General features: G+C 39.7%; 2 protein-coding genes and 1 long non-coding RNA gene across 3 annotated transcripts in view; 2 read left to right on the top strand and 1 right to left on the bottom strand.

Moving 5' to 3' along the window:
- The window catches only part of LOC309513887, a 45313-nt gene extending 39906 nt beyond the window's left edge, over positions 1-5407 (bottom strand). The window contains exon 1 of the long non-coding RNA XR_014211548.1: positions 5196-5407. This is a non-coding gene — a long non-coding RNA (uncharacterized lncRNA). The remainder of the gene's footprint in view (positions 1-5195) is intronic.
- A 1484-nt stretch (positions 5408-6891) lies between these two features.
- On the top strand, positions 6892-11335 carry obi1 (ORC ubiquitin ligase 1). Its single transcript, XM_082189929.1, has 6 exons — positions 6892-7061; positions 7818-7953; positions 8102-8193; positions 8873-9094; positions 9661-9749; positions 9918-11335. Exons 1-6 carry the CDS (start codon positions 6990-6992, stop codon positions 10984-10986), a joined length of 1680 nt encoding a protein of 559 aa, XP_082046055.1. The 5' UTR covers positions 6892-6989; the 3' UTR covers positions 10987-11335.
- A 1293-nt stretch (positions 11336-12628) lies between these two features.
- pou4f1 (POU class 4 homeobox 1) lies at positions 12629-15448 on the top strand. Its single transcript, XM_082190237.1, has 2 exons — positions 12629-12963; positions 13287-15448. Exons 1-2 carry the CDS (start codon positions 12841-12843, stop codon positions 14265-14267), a joined length of 1104 nt encoding a protein of 367 aa, XP_082046363.1. The 5' UTR covers positions 12629-12840; the 3' UTR covers positions 14268-15448.
- The last annotated feature ends 951 nt before the right edge of the window (positions 15449-16399 follow it).

Below are 16399 nucleotides of genomic sequence, written 5' to 3'. Positions count from 1 at the left end.
AGAAGTGACTTTAAAAATGAGCACTTTTTCATTTTGGAGATTGGTGCATGTCAATTATGCACATGTTAATTAACACTAAGATTTTAGGTTACAGTTTATATTGGAAAATGTATATTCAGTGTCTAATGGTTAGTGATGTGATTAACCATTTTTTATTTTTCATCAGTGTTAATCACTTTTTTTTTGCCTAGTTCATTTAAACAGCCCTGCGGTAAAACAAATTAACTTAATTAATAAAAATAAAAAATGCATAATAATAAAATAATTATAATTATAATAAAAAAAATTTAAAAAACAAAATAAAGTATTAAACAAATCAAACAATTTAAAATAAATAAAAATAAATAAATACTTTTTTAATATATTTTTTTTTATATATTTTAGCTCAACGTTCAATTTGCATATTCTCAAAAATCAGTTTTTTTACACACTGAATTCAAAAGATCACATGCTGGACTCATAAAGCTGTCGCCTTGAATCCAATATTGCAAAAATATATAAAAAGAAGTGATACAAAAAGAAAGATTGTAAGACAGAGCTTTCTGTCTCTGCAAAAGTTAATGAGCTTCTATGCATTTTTAATGGATCATTGTGACAAATTCCACCTCTGTTTTAAGCATGAGAATATGTTATGCTCTTTTATCGACTTTTTCTACAAATCTATGACAGTATATGTGCTACAAATAAATGAAATGAGGATTTTATAACTCAGGTTGAACCAGTGATGATTATGTTACTGTTTTGTTTACATTTACAAAGAAGCTTTGCTTGAGCAAGTAAAGGAGATTGAGGCAGAAAGCGCGAGTACAGTAATTTGATGGATGTGACTGACCCCGTTTATTGGGCAGTGAATGATAAGCCTCAGTGGGCGGGTTAATCTGATAACAAGCACAGCAGAAATATCTCGTAAGGAACTAAACGCAATCACTCAGAGGCTGGTCAGCGCTCAGACCGGTGACTATGATTGATACACGGACACACCATCCGTTCCTCGACAGGAACAAAACCGGCGACGTTTGCCGCACAGATTACGCTGATATCAGCGCTGTAACACAACAGCATTAGGCCTGTGATGCAGAGAAACCGGCCGTAATGCAGGTGGACATAAAATATCTGAGATGAAAATGTATTTATAGTCTTATTTACACGTAAGTTACACGCCCTAATAAAACCGGAGGCAAAAAGTACAAAATTTATGGAGGTCATTTTGAAGGCACTTGATATATGAGAAGTTTTTTGCATTCTTCACCCGCACACATTTTAATCACATTTTCTGTGATCTATGCATGCCACTCTCATCTGTGCCGTGACGTTTGCGTTCGCCCTTCCCAGAACAGATTGCGACAGTGCATGTAATGATGGCCCTGCCCAGCTGTGCTTCAGAGGGCCAGTGGATGATAGTATTTCCATAATAATCCACCCTCGGCTCCCAGGGGCCCCTTGAGAGAGGTACGGATGGAGGAAGAGGGGTGTAGCGGAGCCCAGGACTGTCGGGGCTGAGTGGAGCCTCATCTGTGGTGTGGAAGGGTGGGGGGGCGGCACGAGCGAGTCGTGTGGCTCAACCAGCCTGTAGGCAATGCAATAAAACCAGCGCACGCTGCTCCTCTCTGCACCGCGACGCATGGCCCACCACTAAAACTGCACCCGCGGAGGAGAATAAATTTGAGGCTGGAGAGAGAGAAAGAGAGAGGAGGGGGGTGGTGGGAAACAGCTAGAGAACAGACTTTGATACTAACAATTGGGGTGGCATCCCACGCTCTCCATTAGAGAAGTGTTTTTATGCATGCATTCATTTTGTGCCTGGTCTTTGAATTAGAGAATGCATTCTTGTGCTTAACTTGCATGCGCCATATAGATGTCTTTGGTCGCTGTCACTGTTTCTGATTTTTTTTTTCTTATTATTTTTATCTGTGTCTAAGTTAAAAATAGCTCCACTTTTGACATGCAACCCTGCGGATCAATGTCAGTTTGTAAGAAAGATCTAATCAGATGAATCTGAGGGCAGGACAAGCGTCTTAAGAGAGCTCTAAGTCTACACTACTGCTTAAAAGTTTGAGAGCACTAAGATTTCTTATTTTTTTAAGGAAATTATTACTTTAATTCAGCGAGTGATAGTAAGACATTTATAATGTTATAAAATCTTTCTATTTCAAAAATATCCTCTTTTCAAAGAATCCTGAAACAAGAATGTATCTCAGTTTCTACACCTGTTTTTAACAGTAATAATAATCAGGAATGTTTCTTGAGCGGCAGCAGCATATTAGTATGATTTCTGAAGGATCATGTGACACTGAAGACTGGCGTCATGATGCTGAAAATTCAGATTAGCATCACATTAAATTTGTAAATATGTTACAACTTTTTTACTGTATTTTTTATCAAAGAAAGAACACGAAATCCAGGGGGAAGAGTTGGATCCAGATCCAACTCCTCCCACCTTACATATACCTAAACCTACCCATCCCCACCCCCTGATCCCTAAACCTACCAATCTCCACCCCTTAGATCTGGATCCAACTCCGCCCCCTGGATCTTGTGTACTGCAGTGAGGTGCTACTGTGCATTAGTGAGCATAAGAGACCTCTTTCAAATACATTTATCTATTGAACAGTAGTCAATATTTGTTGTAAATTCAGTCTTCAATACTTACAGAGCCCCAAAGGGACATGGTGGTGAAAAAAAAAAGATATAATAAGTCAATGCTTTTGCGTTCCCCCGATAAACTTTGCGTTCGCTCGCAAAACCTTTTGAGGTCTTTGCGAGCGAACGCAAAGTTTCACAGGAGAACGCAAAACATTTGCGAGAGAGCGCAAAAGCATTGACGAATAATTTTACCTCCATCTCATGTTTTTTTTCTTTCACCATTTCCATTTGGTGGCTCCGTAAATACTAACCTGATCTCACAGGAAAACTTAACTGTGGTACTTGGTTGGAATTTCGGATGAATTTGTACAATGTGAATCGTACACAAATGTACATCTATTAGAAAAAAGTAGGAATGAAGGTTCACCCCTAAACCTACCCATCACTGGGGCGTAAGCAGATCGTACAAACATGTACGAATAAGATCGTATGCCTTCATACGAATTAGCCACCAATTCAGCAAAACGTAAAATAATTACGAATTGCCACGAGATGTTGTCAGCTACAAGCCGTCAACAAACAGAACTGCAGAAATAATGCCTGTTTCCAAACACGTTTCCCATCTGTCATTGGTTGAACAAACAACTGGCCCCGCCCCTGGTCAGGATAACAAACAGAGCAAAGTTTTTAAAGAGGAATCATCCCACAGAATACTTATAGTTCTTTCTGGCCCGGTTTCACAGACAGGGTTTAGGTTAAGCCAGCTAGATTAGGGCATTTAAGTAGCTTTTATAAACGTGCCTTAGAAAAAAAAAACATTACTTGTGTACATATTGAGCGACAAAACAATGGCACTGACACGTTTTAAGATTTGTCAATGCAGGTTGCTTCCAGTAAAAACAGCTCAAACATGCATTTTAGTCTGGGACTAGGCTTAAACCATGTCTGTGAAACTGGGGGTCTGTGTTTTAAGATGGAGTGGTTTAACAAAAACTAATTACACAAATAATCTTTACGCAGGAACACATCTGGTTTGAGCGTCTCCAAAGATGTTTTACTCCTCCTTTGCAAGCTTTAAGCACAGTTTCTGACACATAATGGATAATTCCAGATGCCGTGAGCTTCAATACATGATACAAAATGTAAAGAACCGGATGCCGCTCCGACTTTTAAAGGGCAGGGTTGCGAAAGGGCAATGAAAGGTGCCTGAGCTGTGGAGGGGGCGTCAGCTGCGGCTCGACTGTGGCTTAGGAAAGAGCCCCATGGACAGCAGGGGCCCCTCATCTCCATGACACACTCTCTCGCACCGCAGCGATCGCGGTCAGGGGCCACGCTAATCAATACACGGAGCCTGCAGGAGTGCGGGGGAAATGTCTTAATGTCCTCAAGATGTGCGCGACTGCAGGTTACACTCATTCTGGTTTGCCAGCGACGCAAAAACCACTGGCATGATGGCCACGTTGGTGTGTGTGTGTGTGTGTGTGGGTGGGGAGGGGGGATAGAGAAAGAGAGATAGAGGGCAGGCTAATTAATGTAAGCATTTGCCAGTGATTAAGCTTTAAACAGAAAGGTCAGCTGAGCAGCGGAGCAAGGCCTGTCCCAGCGCCTTGCTCTTAGGGCAGTCTAAACCTTTCCAGTTTAAATGGTAAAGATGCCATTTCATGATGGGGGAGCATGGGACACATGTAGGCCTGACACACGGGTCATTGGCTCACCACCCTCCATTACCCGGCCAAGGCAAATGTGCCGATCTGTGTCATTTAAGGGATGAAAAATAAGGCCTCCGACAAGATCAATAGATCCTGCGGTTCTCAACCGGCTGTGATTAATTGACTGTCACCAATTAATGGGGGAAAGATTACAAACCATTGTCTGAAGCACATGTGGGCAAAATACAATCTTTAGAGTATCTGAACTGTTCCGATAATATGATCTGAACTAGATTTTTACATGTGCAATTGCAAATAAATATTTTCAAACTAATTTCACAAGACTTCTCTACCTCTTATTGGTCTTCAAACACATTGTTATGCATCAAACACACTGACCATAATGAACATGCTTATAGTTCAAAAGTTTGAGGTCAGTAAGATTATAAAAAAAAAAAGATATTAACACTTTGATTCAGTAAGGATGCATTAAATTGATTAAAAGTGACAGTAAAACATTTATAATGTTACAAAATATTTATTTTTAATTAAAAATTCTATTCTTTCGAGCTTTCAATTCAACAAAGCATCCTAAAAAAATGTATAATCTGTTTTCAATATTGACAGTAATAAGTAAAGTTTCTTGAGCAGCAAATCAGAATGATTTCTGATGGATCATGTGACACTGAAGACTCGAGTAATGATGCTGAAAATTCAGCTTTGATCACAGGAATAAATTACATTTTAAGATATATTACAATAGAAAGAAGTTATTTTAAATTGTAATATTTTTTTACAATATTACTGTTTTTACTGTATTATTGATCAAATAAATGCAACCTTGGTGAGCATAAAAGACTTCCAAAAGTTTTTTTTTTTTTTTTAAATGCACCGACCCCAAACTTTTGAACAGTAGTGTATAATATAATAAATGAGTTCTCAGCTAATCAAATCAACCCATACCTCTCTATTAGCAACGTCATCTCCGAATGGGCCTTTTCGCAGTCTTATGTGTCATCCAACTGCTCTGGATGAATCATTTCACTGGAGACTTGTGATGAAATGGACGTCTCTTGTTGACACAGCTCTTGTTCCACTTACGAATGATAAAGTGAGTAGCAAGCGATTTTTGTGTGTATTTCTGAGATGCTGATCTCACTGACAGGAGAGACAAAAGGGGGAGGTGGTTCTGTAAAAATAAGAAAACAAGGCAAATTTATGTTATTATGTAAGGGCGTGCTCAGCAGTTTGGTCTTTGCTTACAAATGTGTGCAAACTCTCTCTCCAGGAATTATTCTACATGCAGATGTCTAAATCTAAGTTTCAGACCTACTGGCGTACAGTTTGACTACTCATAGTCTAGACAAAGTGAAGTCTCCATGGGCTGTGTTGACATGACAGACCTGCAACAAATGACAGTAATGTAGTCGCAGCACCAATAGTCCGCTTGATGCAATCAATGTACAACATTGTTTTGCATCAGTTCGATGCTAATGAAGTTATCTCACAAGCGCTCAGCCACTGGGTCTGTCATTATGGGATAATAAAGCCATCATTTGGCGATGACCAATGAATTATGAGATCGAATAAAAATGAAGTAAAACGGTTTACACTGTTGTAATAAAACTCTTGAAACAAAGAGCCGACGTAAAGAGACGCATAAGCAGAACAAGAGGGACAGAGAAGCATTATGAGTAGTAAAAATGTACACAGATTGGCTTTTATTTGCTATTATAACAATTGGTCACTCTATACATTTTGTTTTTGTATATTTTGATCTAATAGTGATCTCATTGTGAATATACCAATTGTTAATGCCCTTAAGGACACATTTGAGATGGACAGCTACCTGATCACTAAGACATCAGGCTGTGATTTAAGAATAAATGTATAAAGTATTTAACATTTGGTCAGGCCATACAAATAAAATGTATTCCTCCCAAACGTGACTACATCAACAATTATGTTTTAACTAGGCTACACTGGTAAAGTTGGTCTACCTGCAGCAATAATCACATTGTAGCCTACTATAAAAGACTAGCAATGAAAAAAAAAACATTAAGCACAGGTTGTCTATAATAAGTTTATAATAATGCACAACCACAACCAAAACAACCATCTTATTAATATTATCGACTAATAATGTTTTTACCATTATAATTATTTGTTATTTTTAGGCGCGTTCACGCCATTGCCGTAATTACGAGATATAGATTCCAACTTGTAAAAAGCGTTCGCAAATAACTCGTAATTACAGCTTGTAAACTGGGAATTTTCTGAGAGCTCCTACTTATACCACTTGACCACTCATTTAGGTGTTGATATCGTTGCCACTGAATGAAACGCATAATTCACAGTCCAAGGACGTGAACAGCTCTTAGTAGAAGAGATGTTGTCATCTCGAAACTAACGTTACCGTAATTACGCCATGGCGTGAACGCAGCATTGTTTGTTGCTGTTGGTAACTGAAGGAATACATCAAAATTATTTTTAGCAGTAAATATGATATACTAGACACGGAGGAATTAGTGGAGAGACCATAAATTCTATAAATACAAAACTTTGCTTTGTAAGCATTAATAACCACAATCGTCTAACACTACTCACCACAGTGAGAACGTACAGTAGTCTGAGACAGACGCGTTTCGCTGTAGTTTAGTACTTTGCGCTTGCCGTAGTCGCGTGTGCTGCTAGTTACTTTGTTTCTGTTGGAGGGAGTTTTGGATCATGTTTCAAATCTCCGAGGAGGACTAAATCATGGCGCAAAGTTTTCAAAACGTCACTCTTTCATTGACTTTACCGATATCCTGCCAGATTTGCCTCGGAAAGGTAACAATTTTAATACACTTAGTTTAAATACGGCAGGAGTTGAACACAAAGTCGTGCAGTGCGCGCGTGAACTTCATGTTTGTTGATTGTTGATACATCTCGGTCTTTAAATTAAAACCACTTTAATGTAATGCACAGCTCTTTTATCATCTATCAGTTAAGATACTGTGTAAAAATACGTGCTTGTAAAGATAATAACGTTTCTGTAACTCAAAACAGCGATAGTATTATTACAGTAGAGCACCAAGGGTCCCTTCTGATTTAGTTTTCTCCCAAAACACAAATGAACTAAACTGACAATTCCAGCACTCACCTGAACACTGTGCTCTGCTGGTAATGAATCCCTGAAATAATCACAGAGGGCGATGTCAGATAAAATGGACCAGATAAGCAGGAATGTTAAAGGGATAGTTCACCCCCCCAAAAAATGAAAATTCTGTCATTTACTCACCCTGAAGTTGTTCCAAACCTGTATAAAATTGATGGGCACCACTGACTTAGTATTAGTATTTATTTTTATTTTTATTTTTTCCATACTATGGAGGTCAATGGGGCCCATCAACTGTTTGGTTACCCATACTCTTCAAAATATCTTCTTTTGTGTTCAGCAGAAGAAATAAATCCATACAGGTTTGGAACAACTTGAGGGTGAGTAAATGATGACAGAACTTTCATTTAAGGGTGAACTATCCCTTAAATGTTAACAGTCATGATGTTGCATTCACCTTTTGATTTGCTCTGATCTACACCTCAAAGGTGCGTCAGCCGGTCATTTGTTGCAACAACCATGTGTTCTGCTCCAACTGTATCAAAGTTTGGCTGGAGAAGAGCAGTCAATGTCCCACCTGTCGAGTCGCCATCACCCCAGAAAACCCCTGCAGAGAAATCATTGGTAATGAGACCTCACACAATCATATCTTGTTATTTTTTCAATGTAAGCAATATAACTTTGTTTGTTTTAGGTAGGATGAATGTGATTAATTATCTCTCTTTCTTTCTCCTCTGTGTGTGTGTGTGTGTGTGTGTGTTAATGCTCACAGGAGCCACAACTGACAGTGAATCCAACGAGAGCTCTTCTGTGAAGAGACGCCTCCGAAAGACTCGAGGGGAGCTGGTTTTGCGAGAATATGAGGTATTTTTTCCCAATGAAATGGTTTGATAAATACAAATTTCTTTCCTGTATTGAAATTCAGTGCAGATATTATGTTTCTAGCATGTTATATGTTTGGCAACTGTTCTTCTAAGCATAATTGATGGAGTGTCTTAGACTCTTTTCATTTCTTAGACAACCATGTAGGAAGACACATCATGGCCATATTCCAGGATGACAATGCAATGCACCTCTTGATGGAAATAACATCATCACAACATTATTTCCATCAAGTGATGCATACATTTTTTGTCAAGATCTTGTATTGACAATGCAAGAGTCCAGCACTCTGTAAAGTCTCATCCAGCACATCCCAAAGACTTTCAATGAGTTTAACGTCTGGACTCAGAGGGGACAATTCATGTGTGTAAATTATTCTTCATGCTCCTCACAACCATTCTTTCACAGTTTGATCCTGATGAATCTGGACATTGGCCATGATGTGTCTTCCTACATGTTTGTTTAAGAAATGAAAGCCAAACACTAACATACTAGAAACATAATAATCACTGATCCAATCATAGACTCTTAAGCATTTGACTGTTTAAATCCAAACAGCAACTCTGTTTTGGTTGGGCAGTGTAAAATATGCCTGTAAAAAAATAAAAATGGACCTAGCTATGCAACAAAAGCCAGAGCTTATGAATCATCTGTCTTACAGGATGAAATCGAAACCCTCTTGAAAGAGAACGAGGACTTGAAAAGCAAAAACCTGAGCCTTGAGATGCAACTTAAGACAGCTCTGGAACCGAGCACGGTCTTGGTTCCTCAGAGCGAAAGCAGTACTGTTGACCCGAGCGCTCTGGAGGAGTCGGCCAATAAGCTGAGAGCTGCCAATGACCTCTACAGGAATGTCAAACAGGACCTCGAAAAGCTGAAGGAAGTATGAATGGGATTGTAAAAAAAAAAAAAGAGAGAGATTAGACACTGGCCAAAAAAAGCGCAAAACTAGAAATATCGCCCCATAATTTAGCCGTTTTGAGATAATCTGCATTGACTGTGCTCATTTGGTCATTGTTATTTTCATAAATCATCTCTTGTCAATGGATAATAACTTTCAGTTTTCAATTATTTTGCTGTACATTCTGAGGAAACATGTCAAAAGAATTTTTTTTTTTTATGTGAGAAATGGTCTCATTTGCTATCATCTAACTATTTTATACATATTTTTGGCATTCTTTGGGCTACTCTCTTAACATCAGCATGTATCAGTTGTTGAAAAACCCTTATCATTCATATCATATTACAGTAAAGAGATATGGTTGCAATGGCTTGGTGCTTAGTCCACATCTAGAGCATATATATATATTAGTCCCAGCTTTTCTCTATATTCTAAAAGAATTTTCACTGACCATTGGAAATATGGGAAAGGGTGTTATTTGTCTTCTGTGTTTAAAAAAAAGAAAAAAAAGCAACTATTCTGAAAGAAACATGCTTCTTTTCCCTCAGGCTAACAAAACTCTGCGGTCCCAAAATTTTGACCTAATCCAGGAAAATATGCACTTGAAAGCAGAAGTGGACAGCAGATCTCCTCAAAAGTAAGCACAATGTTCATTATACAATGTTGGTGAAGTGTACTGACTTGCATTTTGAGTTAGATTAAACGTTGACAACAACAAAAAATATATATTTTTTATTTATTTATGGATATTTACACAGTATTAGTAACTGATTTTTTTTGTGGTTTGTCTGTGTTTTACATTGAGGTTTGGCCGGTATACAGTCGCAGCTCTCGAGGCCAAAATTCATCAGTATGAGCGGGACGTGGCCCAGCTGAAAAGAGCTCTGGAGCGCAGCGATAAATACATCGAAGAACTTGAAGCCCAGAACCAGAGGGATGACACTCAGTCTGAAGAAAGTGTTTGTTCAAACGCTGCCTCTGGAGGGACTCAAAACGGAGGGATTGAAAGGATTGCCCTGATGCGAAGGAGCCTGAGTGAAATGGAGGAAACTTCTGTTTGTACAGACCTGGACCGAAAGTGTTCAGAGCTTCCCAACAACCACGGGCACCTCCTGACTACATCTGATGTGTGTTTTCTAGGAGGGACCTTGAGTCCACAGAAGGATGGACTCAAAGATGTTACTGTTCCCTCTACACCCTCCTCGGCTCTCAGATCTCTGAGCTTGAAGAGTCCTGTGGTGTGTAGTGACCGAAAGTTAGGTCTCAAACCTCTCACTTACCTGAGAAGACTTAGTTTTGATGATTGCCAGGGCCCTGCCAGCTCTTCCTCAATCAGCCAAAGCCCAGAATCCTTCCAAGGCAACAAAGGCGCTCCTTTCAGTCAGAAGACCGCTGTGAATTCAGACAGAGAGGTCTTGTGTGGAGGCTGGATGGACTGCGGACCCGAGCTGCCCCGTCTGGATGAAAACAGAGAGAATTTGGAGCCGTCCGAGGACCCTATGGGAAACAGTGAGGCTTGTATGGATGCAGCGTACCTGGACAAGATCTCTGAGCTGGACTCTATGATGGCTGAGGGTGAGAGCTCCAACAGTCAGGTCTCTCACCTTCCCCTGGCATCATCCTCATCCTCACGCTCTCCAGACTTTGATGCCACCCAAATACCAGAACTGGATTTCTGTAGCAACCTCTTGGCTGATCCTGGAACAGCAGGAGAGCACCAAACCACATCTTTGACACAGGAGACCACCCATTGTGATGTTGAGGTCAGTGACATAGCTGGAGATACGGTGGAAAATCCCAGCCAGCCCACCAAACGCAAGTGTCCCACAGGATTGTCCATCTCCAGCCCTTCCAAACTCTCCAAACTAAAGTAGAAGCAGAAACATTTCAAGTATTTTACAGCATGATCTTCCAGCATGATTTCAATGACTTTTCAGGAGAACAACAAGATTTAACAGCCTTTCTATTCCATCAGGGCTTTTTATTACAAATTTGCCTCACTGTTCATTATGATGACAGCAGTGTGCGCTGGATCATGTTACTGTATGATATAAAAACCATTTCAGTATCCTGAGGGGATAAGGTGTTACCATTAAACTTCTCTAGAAATTAAACATATTTTTTTTTCTATTGAATTTCAGCTTTTTGTGGTTGTGCAGAATTACCTGGCATTCTGAATAAATCTGTATTTAAACTGTGAAAACAATAAATGCTATTTGTGCATACAGTATGAAAATATTAAGTCATTTAATATTTTTCAGATATTTTCGTAAATGTTTTTGTACCTGGATGTTATCTAAATAAACTTTTGTATGCCTTTAATTTATAGTTTCATTTTCAAAACCTTTGATTTAGTGTTATGATAACAACAGTAAACGTCGTAATTTTAGTAATAGTGCACGCAAACACATTGTCTTTCTGTGTTCAGTGCTGAATTATTTCATGTGTCTTCACCAGAATACTAAACAAATCCATTTACTACCCACATCCTTCACAGTCTTTTAAAGAATTAATTAATGCTAGTGAATTAACACTTCATTAGCTCCAACTAAAAGCGCTGGGCGATTAAAAATTCATGCAGTGATTAGAGTTTAGTGAAATATACATGATAGTTAAAGTTGCGTAATCAATCAAGGCAATGCCACCATGACGCGTTAACGTGAGCGAAATTTAAATATTCAAATACAATATAGATCTGATATAAATACAGATTCAATTTTGATGTCTGCGCATTTCTGTTGACGTCATTTGTAATGTATGAATATTTATATCTAAAATGTCTTAAACGATTTTCGTTATATATTTATATTATGCAAATATTAATTCGTTTTTCTTTTTTCCCTTTATCTTATCTGATATATAGAGTTTCTTAATGAATCAACGCGGTGCAACCATAAACATTAGCTAAATTAAAATATTCACGTTTGCAAATTCTCCTGAAACTGAAATAAACGAATAGCTATGGAATCAACAATGGTTACAATTTATTAATGCATTTAATTTTTTGCAAACGATTAATACAAATAAAATAAAATGAATTAGGCTACATATAAACTATATATTTCATGTTTCCATTTTGCTTTTATTTCATTGGTTAAAATAAATATGCTTATTATAAACATTTTAATATTATTTATTTAAAAAAAAAAAAACTGAATTATGCCCAACTTAAAAGTGTCTGATTAGTTTGGATGTATTTTTACAAAAAGAAGAAGAAGAAAAACAAATCTATTATTCAGACATTTACACAGTCAGCCCTCATTTGCATATCGAATGTTAGCGGTTACACTGTCTCCGTTTAAAGCAACAAACAACATTCTAAATCAGTGAAGGCACCACGCATGCGCACAGAATCCACAGGTATGGAAGCCCCCCTCTCCGTCATTAGGCCGATTTACAGTTCGAGGAGGACATGAGACGAGAAGAGGCGCGATGATATGAGAAGAGAGGAGGAGAAGAGAGTCAATCGCGCTCGTCTCGCGAGAATAGGCGAGGCTGCCGGACGAGATGTGAGGGACTCAGGTGTAAGAGCGCTCCTCATCCACACACAGCAGAGCCAAACAGAGACGCACACACACACACTGCGGGCATCTTCTCTGTACCATCAGCAAGCGAGCGCTACCGCATCCGCCCGACGCCAGAAGAGGAGGCGGGAGGACCTGGCCTCTCTCGCTTTGGGTTTTATCCTCCTTTCGTTGCACTTTATCTAAACCGGATCTAGCGCAAACATGATGTCCATGAACAGCAAACAGGCGCATTTCGCCATGCATCCCAGCTTACCTGAGCACAAGTACACAACTCTGCACTCGAGCTCGGAGGCGATCAGGAGAGCCTGTCTGCAGACTCCACAGGTAAACGAGCTCCAAACTTCTGCTTTTCTCCTGCGTTCTCCTCTGCGCGCGAGGAGGAGCGCTGGAGGCGCATATTCTGCCTTAATGTTTTTTTCATGTATTCCACAGCAATCATCCGCACGCCTGTGATCTTTTCTGAAGGCATGCTCACTGAAGGCTCAGGCTTCAGCCTTTTTTTGTATTAATTTTTATGACTGGAAGCCTCTTAAAAGGAATATTCTCTCTGTGTTATGTGTTGACACTATTCCCCAGCTGACATCTCCACTTTCTTTCTGTTTCTCTGTTTTTCTCGCTCTCTCCCTCTCTCTCTCCGACTCCTCCAGCTACAAAGCAACATCTTCGCCAGTCTGGATGAGACGCTCCTGGCCCGCGCCGAAGCTCTGGCGGCCGTGGACATGGCCGTGTCCCAGGGTAAGAGTCACCCGTTCAAGCCCGACGCCACGTACCACACGATGAACACCGTGCCATGCTCGTCCACCTCCACCGTGCCACTCGCCCACCACCACCACCACCATCACCACCACCACCACCAGAACCTGGAGCCGCCCGACCTCATGGAGCACATCAGCTCCCCGTCGCTCGCGCTGATGCCCAGCGGTCACGAAGGGGCCGGTGGAGGAGGCGGAGGAGGAGGCGGCGGGGGCCTGATCTCCACGTCGGCCCACCCGCACTCACACATGCACGGGCTCACCCACCTGTCCCACCAGGCTGCTATGAACATGAACTCGCCGCTCACTCACCACGGGCTCTTACCGGGCCACCACGGCGGTGCGCACCAGGGCGCGCCGGGACTCCTCAACAACGGACTGCCCTCCATCAACGACTCGGACACGGACCCTAGGGAGCTGGAGGCGTTCGCGGAGCGCTTTAAACAGCGGAGGATCAAACTCGGGGTGACTCAGGCGGACGTGGGGGGCGCGCTGGCCAACCTGAAGATCCCAGGCGTGGGCTCCCTGAGCCAAAGTACCATTTGTCGCTTCGAGTCTCTAACTCTGTCGCACAACAACATGATCGCGCTCAAACCCATCCTCCAGGCGTGGCTGGAGGAGGCCGAGGGCGCCCAGCGCGAGAAAATGAGCAAACCCGACATTTTCAACGGCAGCGAGAAGAAGCGCAAGCGGACCTCCATAGCGGCCCCGGAGAAGCGATCTCTGGAGGCGTATTTCGCGGTCCAGCCTCGGCCGTCCTCGGAGAAAATCGCGGCTATAGCCGAGAAATTGGACCTCAAAAAGAACGTGGTGCGAGTATGGTTTTGCAACCAAAGACAAAAACAGAAGAGGTTGAAATTTTCCGCGGCGCACTGATGGACTATATACTTCTGTAGGGAAACAAACAACAAAACAAAACTGACTTTTGGGGACCAAGGAAAATCGCTTTGGCTCAAGCGCGTGTGCTCATGATTAGTACCGTTTGATTTTCACAACTCATGTTTCTTTTCACTGTACTGGTGAATGTGAAGTATGCAAATAACAGGTAATCCAGACGAACTACTTTTCTGCGGTTCAACTCTACATTTATTTTTGTTGCCCCAATGACGTTTATTCCGAATGACGAAAAATAGCCATTGATGGATTACCTCATAGTTTAATTCTATCCTATTTATTTATTTATGTATTTATTTATTTATGTATTTATGTTCAGCATATTTGTGTACTTATTCATTCGTAACAGGGAACTGCTATATTTTTGATTATTAAATGTGTTAAAAGCAGATCCCATTTCCACAGTCTTGCTGATGAACATTCGGTATTTCAAAGGTCTGCTCTGATGAATACAGAACTGAACAGGAAAAGAAAAGTATACAGAGTCCCTTTTAAATAAAGGTGGCAACCACCGCTCGTATTTGTTGAAATTGCACTGAAATCTACTGTTATTTAGATTGGTTAGATATATTCTAATGCTTTTGTGTATATATATAAATATACGTACAAATGACACTTGCTCACCGTGCAAAACTGAATTCCCAGTTTTTTATTTTATTTTATTACTTATTATTTAGTCTATTTATTATTGTTTTGGCAAATCAGAATTCTTCCTCTGCGGATATTAGTTAACTCGCATGATAAAGATGATTATATTTACAAAGCAAAATTGTCCTGAAATATAATTTCGTTGGTTTGTATACTTTGGTTTGCAGTGCAAACATTCTATGCATTGAAAGAAAAAAAAAAAATTACCAAGCACTACATAGAGTATCTACTGGTAGACCTTTGTGGATGGTGTAAGTCACTGTTTAATGCCTGTTTTCACATAAAGACACAACGTTGTTTGTCGTGTTAATTGTTCCTGAGAAGAAAAAAAAAAAGGTTGTAATGATTTTATTTTGTGCACACGTATGTTTACAAACAGCGGCCACGTGCGCATCACTCTGTCATACCTGTGCACCTGTCCAACAGTCTGCTGTCTCTCCATCTTCTCATCCAAACTTCTCTCATTCTGTTAGCCAAATCCAGCTGCAGGGCTCCAGTCCCGGCGATCTTCTAAATAAACGATGGAAAATCAAAGTGGAGGCTGTCATTGGGGTGTATCTTATTCTATAGCACAGACAGACACATCTCAGACACATTTAGCTACTGTATGATTGTTTATATTTTGCCTACACATAAATGAGAAATGAAAAAAATATGAATGTTTATTAGGATTGGAAATGATCAGAGATATACACATGCTCACAGTTATAGATACATATATGGCACAATTACATTTAAAATACATATTAGAAGAAAAAAAAAGCGAAAATATGGATTTAAAAGTTGTATGCCATAATTAAAACGTAAAAGATAATTAACATGCAATGACGCATAAAAATAAAATAAAAAAATAAAAAAATCAACTAAATATTAACCAGACCCTGGATCCAATAGCATTTCTTTCTTTCTTTCTTTCTTTCTTTCTTTCTTTCTTTCTTTCTTTCTTTCTTTCTTTCTTTCTTTCTTTCTTTCTTTCTTTCTTTCTTTCTTTCTTTCTCTGTCTTGCAGTGGCTTCCTTATCAGCACAAATATTTGATATACAGTCATTACTCCAGAAACATGCATTATTTATACATTTTTATTGCTCTTCATTTCCATGATCTGGATTTCTCAGACTGCATTCCGTTAGACCAGTGAAAATAGTTTTTTTTTTTTTTTTTTATCACGAAATTCACGTTTTTACTGACGAGACGAGAAAATGTCTTCAATTTAACATCCTAAATTGCAGACAAAATTGTAAATACATAAGATACAAAATGGTCTAATGAGCAATAGCCTAATAATAATAATAATAATAATAATACTTTTTAATAAATGTCGCACGATTTCGGGCATGATTCTCCTTTAGCATTACATTTGAATAGGCCTATACTCTTACTACGGTTTATTAAATAATTCATGCTCTGTGGTTTGGAAAATTAATAAACGGAATACAACAAGACACTAATTAAAAAGCTCGGTAATTG

The sequence above is a fragment of the Leuciscus leuciscus genome (genome assembly GCF_965113295.1).
Source record: "Leuciscus leuciscus genome assembly, chromosome: 14".
Lineage (NCBI taxonomy): Eukaryota > Metazoa > Chordata > Actinopteri > Cypriniformes > Leuciscidae > Leuciscus > Leuciscus leuciscus.
The sequence above is the reverse complement of the archived record's forward strand: the minus strand, read 5'-3'. Positions and strand labels throughout refer to the sequence as shown.